This window comes from Pezoporus wallicus, unplaced genomic scaffold (assembly GCF_028554395.1).
Source record: "Pezoporus wallicus isolate ANWC-B61680 ecotype Strahan unplaced genomic scaffold, APGP_CSIRO_Pwel_v1 contig_5261, whole genome shotgun sequence".
NCBI lineage: Eukaryota > Metazoa > Chordata > Aves > Psittaciformes > Psittacidae > Pezoporus > Pezoporus wallicus.
The window spans coordinates 2,379,625-2,387,727 of record NW_026642423.1 but is presented as its reverse complement, the minus strand read 5'-3'; the positions used below and the strand labels follow the sequence as shown (position 1 = coordinate 2,387,727).

At 52.5% G+C, this 8,103-nt stretch overlaps 1 protein-coding gene across 1 annotated transcript in view; it reads left to right on the top strand.

Annotated features, from left to right (window-relative positions):
- Window positions 1-4,152: 4,152 nt before the first annotated feature.
- Window positions 4,153-8,103, top strand: part of IGFBP2 (insulin like growth factor binding protein 2) — a 62,733-nt gene continuing 58,782 nt past the window's right edge. Inside the window, exon 1 of the mRNA XM_057430105.1 lies at window positions 4,153-4,555. Coding sequence (XP_057286088.1) covers window positions 4,153-4,555 — 403 coding nt within the window. The remainder of the gene's footprint in view (window positions 4,556-8,103) is intronic.

Sequence of the window (8,103 nt, the reverse complement as noted above, 5' to 3'; positions counted from 1 at the left end):
GGAGGGACAGGGAGCCATGTCCCAAAATGACAGCCTAGGGAAAGGGAGCTGGGCTCATGGGATTTCCCTCCTAGAGTGTGCAAGGTGGAGATCTGACCCCCAAAACTCTGGCAGCATGATTGCTGCTGAGGGGAAAAACGTGCCAGCTGACAAAGGCAGGGCATCACCTGAGACCATGAATGCACACATGTTTCCATAGTTGGCATCTCCATAATTGGATTTTATGGCTACTTTATTCCTTTTGAAGGGGAGCTGAGGTCCCCTGTGGAGAGGATAGGGACTGGGGCAGAGCTCCTTCTGCCATAACCACCAATGGACCCTGACCTTAGGCATGTCCCCTGTCACTCCCTGGGGAGGGATGGAGTGCAGGAGGGCAGACCCCTTGCTGCCCTGCCCTCTTTCACTTTAAGTCAGTGGCAAACCCTTACTCATGGCCAATATCTGCAGAATCTCCAGCAAGAAAACAAGATCCTGACCACCAAACACCCATGAGTCCCAGCACACATCCTCGCAGCCTTTCTCTCAGCCTTCCCCTCCTCATCACCTGCCCCTCACCATGCCAGCTGTGGGACACGGCTTTCTGCAGCACTCGCCATAAAGCACTTTGTATTGGTCTATTGAAAATGAGAGTTCTTAAAAGTAATAAAACTGTTTTATTTTTCTTTCTTCTTTCCTCTTTTTTCTTTTTTTTTTTTTCCTTTCTCCCCCCCTATTACCCACCAACCTGAAAATGAGGGGGCAAATAACTGCAGGAGAGCACATTGTTTTCTTCCCCCTACATACCCAGAGCTGTAAAATACTTCTTAATCATTGGGAGCAAGAGGATCTCTGTGCCGGGCCTCCACTTTTTGTTTGCGAGTTTATTTTTCCTAATTCATTCTTGACAAAGACAGAGCCATAAAAGAATTGACCAGCACGTCTGTGGGAAAAAACTGCCCTGAAAAGGGCTTGAGGAATACTGTAGCATTTCCAAACAATTCCAAGGCTAAAGCCTCTGTGAGATGCAGCTTCAGCTATAACTTGCCTTTCTAGGAACAAGCCTACATCTGTTTGGCAATGCCATATTTTGTAGGGTAAAATAAACCCTTGAGAACAAACAGGCCAGCTTATCCAGAGGGGTAAATGCCTGGGAACAGAGCTCACTTGTTAATCCTAAAACTGTCAGCAAAGACCCACTGGAGAAATTATAGCTGGCCATGGGCACTCAAGCTGTTTTCCCTCTGCCTCCCCGCCTCCCCCCATCCCACAACAGCTGTAAAATCTACTTTATTGTTCTGTTTGTGTCGGAGAGCAGCACAGAGAGGTCTCCTGGCCGAGGGCTGCAGCAGCAGGGGCAGGGGAACATCTGATCCATTGTATCTGCCACAGCGTTATTGCTTCGGTGGCAGACAAAGAAAATGACAGCGATAAAAGAAAGAGCACAGCCCAAGCACCTACTAAAGAGGCATATGAACAGGAAATCCTGGCTCATTCCCACATCTGAGCTGCGTACAGTTTCTTTCCCTCCAGGATCATTATGTTTAATGTCCTCCTGCAATTCAGGCAGCTGAGCTGATGGAGCCCCTTCCCTCCCCCTCCTCTCTCCCTTCTCTCATCAGATTTCCAGCTCTCCCTGTGGAAAAATGATTTGTGCACAGGCAGCCTACACAACGGTGCTTATAAGGAATTTGCCCCTGCCAGGAGTTATTAATGGCACCCCAGTAAATGCTCCCAGCAAAACGGGCCGCTGCAAGCATCAAGTGCGTGTTGAAAAATCAGGTTTAAATTGTCCCTCAGGGAATGACCTATTGGCCACCTAAAAAATGCAGGATTGGTTAGCTGTATAATTAAGTTCAGGCCATCTCTTGTGCTTACACATGCAGAAACCCAGATGTCAGCTTGGTACGAGTCGAAGTGTTGGGCTGCTTTTAAAGCACCAGGGGAAGACAGACCATGGGGGCATAACATTTGCCACGGGAAGAAAACCTACTTTGAATAGTTGGAATATTTAACTGACTGAAACAGATAATTAACCAAACCCTATTACGCCTCCAAATATAGATTCATTAGTCATATGAAAATACCTCATTGGAACCAAATGTGAGTCATTAGTGAAGTCAACGGCAGATCATAGAAAAGGTACCGAGAGCCTCCTTCCTCCATCTCTGAGAAGTCGTGAGTGTGCAGGGAAAATAATTCACTCCATTTTCTATTGAACATCTGCTGGCAAATCTGTTTTAAAGGAAGGCTTTTAAGGGGCTGCTTGTGTGCTGTGCTTCCCGTTTTCCCACTTTGTGATTTGTGGGAGTAATGAGTGCAAAGTCTGTGCTGAGTTTTTTTTCTGTGTTTTTTTTTGTTGCTGTTATCTTCTTGAAGAGACTTCTTTGAGTCACTCAGGATAAAATCCAGGTTCTGTAATACAGAAAGGATTCTGTAACATGGTGAAATAAAAATATCTTTGTAATTTGCTTCTAATTTCAGCAAAACGCTTTTGTTGGCTTGGAGTTTCGGAGTCCCCCACGCTCAGAGTGATGAGTGCTGTATGCAGTGATGAGTGCTGCTGCCATAGGGACCCCAAAACTAACTGGATTCCTCCAGAGGTGAAACAAGGATGGTTAAAATCACTGCCTAGCTTGAGCGAGGTGCAAACAATCAATGGTATGTTTTAAAAAGGAAAATGAATGGGCAGCTCTTCCACAATGAGGTATCTGCAGCATGATGGGCAGCCAGAGAAAGGGACCACGCTTGGTTAAACTCTTGTAAAACCCAAGTTACTGGGACAGCATGCTTGGTCCCAGGATGTAGCACAGGCATTTCATGGGATGTAGCACGGGCATTTCATGGGGTGTACAGAATGCTGCAGACCACCATCCCACCCTGTGCTTGTTGAGCCCACAAACAAACATCTTGTATAACTCTATGGCCATGAGTAATCCTGTGCTGAAAGTTATGGCACAGAAGTCATCAACAGCAGCATTTTGTTCTTTTCATAGTTTGAAAAAAAAAACAAAACCAAACCAACACAGAATGACAGCAGCAAGTGAGCAAGAGTTAACTTTAAATGTCCCAAAACTGACATTCTGGAGGCTGAGGGAACTGCCTCAGTGCTTGGCTTTAACCATTCAACCCCACAATACTGAGTTTCCCAGCTTCAGTAGCTCGGCTGCATTCCCTTGGATTTGCTGTTAATGTTTTTTATTCGTGAAATAAAGTCACCTCTATGTGATACCCCTTGTATTTAAAATCCTCTGTGTAGCCTGTGACAACTGAGCAGCAAGGAGAGATGAGGTCTGAAATGGGTATATAATACCAAAATCCCAGTTGTACCCAGGGTTTCAGGCACCCTCGTGGGGCATTGCTGTAGGGAGACACTGAGCCTGCTCTAAGATGGGCTTGGTCTGAGGGTGCAAATGCCCTGTGAGGAGCCAGGCTAGAGATGCAGGCAGGCCTTTGGAACCCTGTGTCTTCAAAGGGGCTCACCTGACATCAGGATCCGGCTCCCATGGAGGCAGGGTGACTCCCAGGCCCAGCATGCGGTGGCGGGCTGGATGGCAGGACTTTCCCTGAGCCCAGGTTTTACCCCCCCCATCTCCACGGTGGGACGTGGCCTGAAACATGGCTGCTTGTGGCTCTCCTGGGGTAACGGGGTGAGCGTGGGCCCCCACCTGCGCCCCAGACCAGATCTCGGGTCTCTCTGGGGGTGAGGAGAGCACCCAATTCCCCCCATCATTGGATGACCCTGTGGGGAAGGACCGCAACCCTCTTGTGAGGTAGGATCTCCATCCCTCCCTGTACTAGGTGTTTCTGCCCCCACTTTCACACCCCCGTTTCCTCTCTGGGACATCCCCCAACCTCCTGCGCAGCAGCCCCCGACCCCCTCTGGGTCTGATCCCCTCTCCGCTTTGGGGTGGCCCCCCTCTTCCAACCGGGGCAGCCCCGACCCCCTCGGGGGAGGTGTGGTGGTGGGGGGCGGGAGCGGGGGCGGCTCTAGGACCCGGCGGCGCCGAGGCGCGCCCGGCCCCGCTCCGCTCCGCTCCTCTCCTCTCCGCACCGCGCTGATCCGTGCCGTGCTGCGCCGCCCCGCTCGTCTCCGCTCCTTTGCGCGCCGTGCCGCGCCGCCGGGGGGCCGAGCCGCGTGTCCACCTGCCGGCCCCGCCGCCCGTCAGTCCCGCCATGGCGCTCGGCGGGGTCGGTCGCGGCGGCGCGGCGCGGGCCGCCTGGCCGCGGCTGCTGGTAACGGCGGCGGCGGCGGCGCTGGCGCTGGCGGGGCCGGCGCTGCCCGAGGTGCTGTTCCGCTGCCCGCCCTGCACGGCGGAGCGCCTGGCCGCCTGCCCCCCTGCCGCCCGCCCGCCCTGCCCCGAGCTGGTGCGGGAGCCGGGCTGCGGCTGCTGCCCGGTGTGCGCCCGCCTGGAGGCCGAGGCGTGCGGCGTCTACACTCCGCGCTGCGCCGCCGGCTTGCGCTGCTACCCCGACCCCGGCGCCGAGCTGCCCCTGCAAGCCCTGGTGCAGGGGCAGGGCACCTGCGCCCGTCGCCGCGACACGGCCGAGTACGGCGCCAGCGCCGAGCGCCCCGCAGGTGAGCAGCGCCCGGTTCCGCGCACCCCGCGGACCCTACCGCAGACCCTGGAGAGCCGCGCACCGAGGACGCGGCACCGGGCGCACTGAGTGCTAGGGACCGGCGACCTGATGCTGGGGATAGGGCACTGCGCGCCGCGCTCCGGGCGGGGGTACCGGAGACCGAGCGCCGGGTACAGTGCGTTGTGAACTGCGCACCGGGCTTGTGCGCTGGGTGCAACGCACCCGGGACCCAGTGCCGCGGGGCACCGGCACCTCTACGGAATCCTAAAGGGTGGTCTGAAGGGTGTACTCCCAGGGCAGAGGGACCCCTCGGGAGGGTAGGGAAGGGGGATCCCTGCGGGAGAGGGGAGAGTCAGGGGAGGGACCAAAGGGGCAGGAATGAAAAAGGCGATGGAGGGGCGAAAGAGCGTGAGTGCGTCCTTGGGGGAGAGGGGAAAATGTTCTTTGGGGGGAAGGGGGGGGTACATCTACCCCTGGGGTTAGAGAGGTTGCCTGGCACGGGGCAGGAATCACAGGGGTGGGGTGTAACAGGAGAAATGCAGGGACTTCCCCGGGGCGAGGGGCAGGTTGGAGTCTTCTAGAGAAGAAAACCCTTGTGAGCAGATAAGGGTGAAGTTCGGGGAGATGCAGTTGAGGGGAGTGGGAGCCCTTAGCGAGCAGAGGGAGGTGGAGGTTCAGATTTGGGGTTGGAGGCGTAAAATCACTCCTGAGGGTGGTGGACCCCCAAACATACGGGGAGCAGCAGTGTGGGAGGACCATGTGCTGCTTGGTGGGAAGGGGGTGGTTGAGGCACTGCGGGGTTTTGCTCTGTGGGGAGCCCGTTCCCTGTGGGTGCCTTCCCAGCAGAGCCCACCTCGGAGCTGCGGTGTCCACTGCCAGAGCCCGTGAGGGGTCCCGGTCCCCTCTGTTCCCCCCGATCCAGGTACCGGGTGCCGGAAGAAGAGGAGCATCCCCCGAGGGCATAGCCCCGAGGACGGGGACGTCAACAGGCTCCTGACCTGTTGCTGCAATGTGTGTGGGAGGGAGCGCTCTTGGGGATGCCGATACAGCAGAGCTTGGGTTTTATTAATGCTTCCTCTCCCTTGCGATCGGCCGCAAGCTCTTTCCCTTTCCGTGGAATGCTGAAAATTGCAGAATCAGGTCTGGGAGTAGAAACCAGCACTTTCTCCTTTGAAATCACCCCTCCTTGACTTCTGCCTCCTTGCTGGCTTTGCTCCCTGGCTAAGACTGGGGCTCTGACCCTTCTTTGCATAACTAGTTCAGCAGCACAGCTTCGAATTCCCTCCCTTCTCTTGTGTTGAGGCTTTATTGAAAAGCACTCTGAACCGGGCTGTACCTCCTGGCTTCGCTCCCCAGGAGAATGGGAGCATAGCCAGGTACCTGCGCACGCTGCTGTGAGTACCTGTGCACCCTGGTCTGGGGACCTGTGCACCCTGCTCTGCTTGAAGGGGAGAGATGGAGAGAGGGGAGTGAAGAAAAACCACCAGCAGGGAAAACATCGCACTTTGCAAGATGCTGCTTCCATGCACTCAGGCTGCGAATGCTGCAGTCCCTGCTCCTGTTCCCCCTCCTTTGCCCGGCTGCGAAGGGCTGTGGAGAGTTGGGAGTCTGGAGAACAAGCTGATGTGAAATCTTGCTTGACTACAGAATATGAGTGTCAAGGGAGTGAATTTTACCCTCTAGAAGAAGCCAAGGGCATGTAGATGTAAGGAATCTGGCACTGACTTCCAAACTTACGCTTTTACAAGAAGTTGGGGTGGGGGGAGAGAGCATTGCTGTGATGGGTTGAGAGGTGACTTTCTGAGTTAATGATACTTTTTTTTTTTGATTTTATGGACTTTATTTCAGAATTACATTACCTGACTGGATATTTTGCTTGATTTTATTGTCTTTATTCTGTTACAGTGGGTGTGATTTATTTAACCATATCTCTATGTGTAATACATGCACACATAAATAGCACAGTTTAAGAACACTTTAATGTATGCGGTGTTCTGTAATGTTCATAGGGGGCTAATAATAAAAATACTGGCACATCCTTAACCAGCATGATGTGAAACATGCAGCTGGAATATTCAGAGTTCAGCATGTCTTGGCAAAGAATCTTGGACATCCAGAAAAGGGTTTGCTCTCCAGATGACAAAACTTTTAGCAGGTTGTTGTAGCCATTAGAAAAAAAAAAAACAACCCCAAAAACAAACCCCAAAACCAATACAACCAAACCCCCAACAAAACCAAAACCCAGTCTGCTAGCTTCACGTGATACTATTCTGTTCGGACTCGTGCTTCCATCTGCAGCATGCCTACAAAGCATATACTAGGGAGAGTTTGCTTTTTGTTTAAAGCAGTGACAGGGAAAGGACTCTGACATCCAGAAGAGCAGGGATTGGAATTTGCTTTCAAATGCTGATGTCGGGCCAGTTTCAAGAGTGCCCCAAGAGCAGGTTTTTGCCTGCAAAAGGCAGGTGTTGAGGCTCTTTTTTTTTTTCTTTTTTTTTCCCCCTTTTTTTTTAATGTGCTTAAAGGTATTTGCCTTATTTCCCCTTTCCAGCTTGAAAAGGCTCCTTTGGCTGGTTCAGGACTGGAATGCAGAGCCTTCACTATTCCTAAATTAAGAGGTTGGCAAGTTTTTTGTCCCTGATGAGAGGCAGAAGGATTGCCCAAACGAAACAAGGAATAAAACTCTGCAAATTCTCCTGCTGTGGCTCCAGCATTGTTTAGTCTTCCACTTAGGTCTGTAAAGCCAATTCTGAAATGGTTGTAGGCGTGAAGTAACATAAACCACCGTGTAGCTAGGAAGCAGGGGATGTTGCTCATTGCACAAGAGGCTTTGGGTATTTTGAAGATGTTGGGAATGCTGGAACTAAACAGCAGCAGTCTGTGGAAATCGGGCTGAGAACTTGTACCCCTCTGGGGAGATGAGTACTTGAACTCCCACCAAGGGTGGGAGCAAGATGGAGGCTCAGCACCTCCAGGGATCAGGGCCTCTAAATTAGTTTTGATGCCACTGGACCACACTTTTTAACAGTTTATTTCAGGTCATCACTTCACAAACTTTACGTACCCTAATGGCTGACTGGAACTGCCTGAACTGGCGACAGAGGGTTGTTATTGTGTGCGCGAAGTTCGCAGAGTTCATGCCAGTCTCGAATGTGTTTATTCTTTCAGCACCTCAGAGAAATCGGCATGCTGTTTTGCAGATGGAGTAAATGATGTGCCTGAAGTCCACCAGGACACAGGAAGCAGAGTAAGGACTGTCTGTACATCATATTAGCAGTCTGTTTCTTGACATATAATGTCCCAGTTGCTGATAGCCACTTTCTCCCCAAGCAGAGTCAGGGTGGCTCAGGTCTGAATGGGTTCTGGAGACACAACATGCTTTGGAAAGTGTTTCAGGTACCATTGGGGTCTCTCAGCCTCTCGAATCTCAGAGGGTGGGGATGCTGCCTTCTGCTTTAGCCATCATGAACTGGAATTGGGGGCTTGCATGGTCTTGTCCAGCTCTTGTCCTTTTTCCTTCCTTCTGATGTGTTTAGATGTCACCTT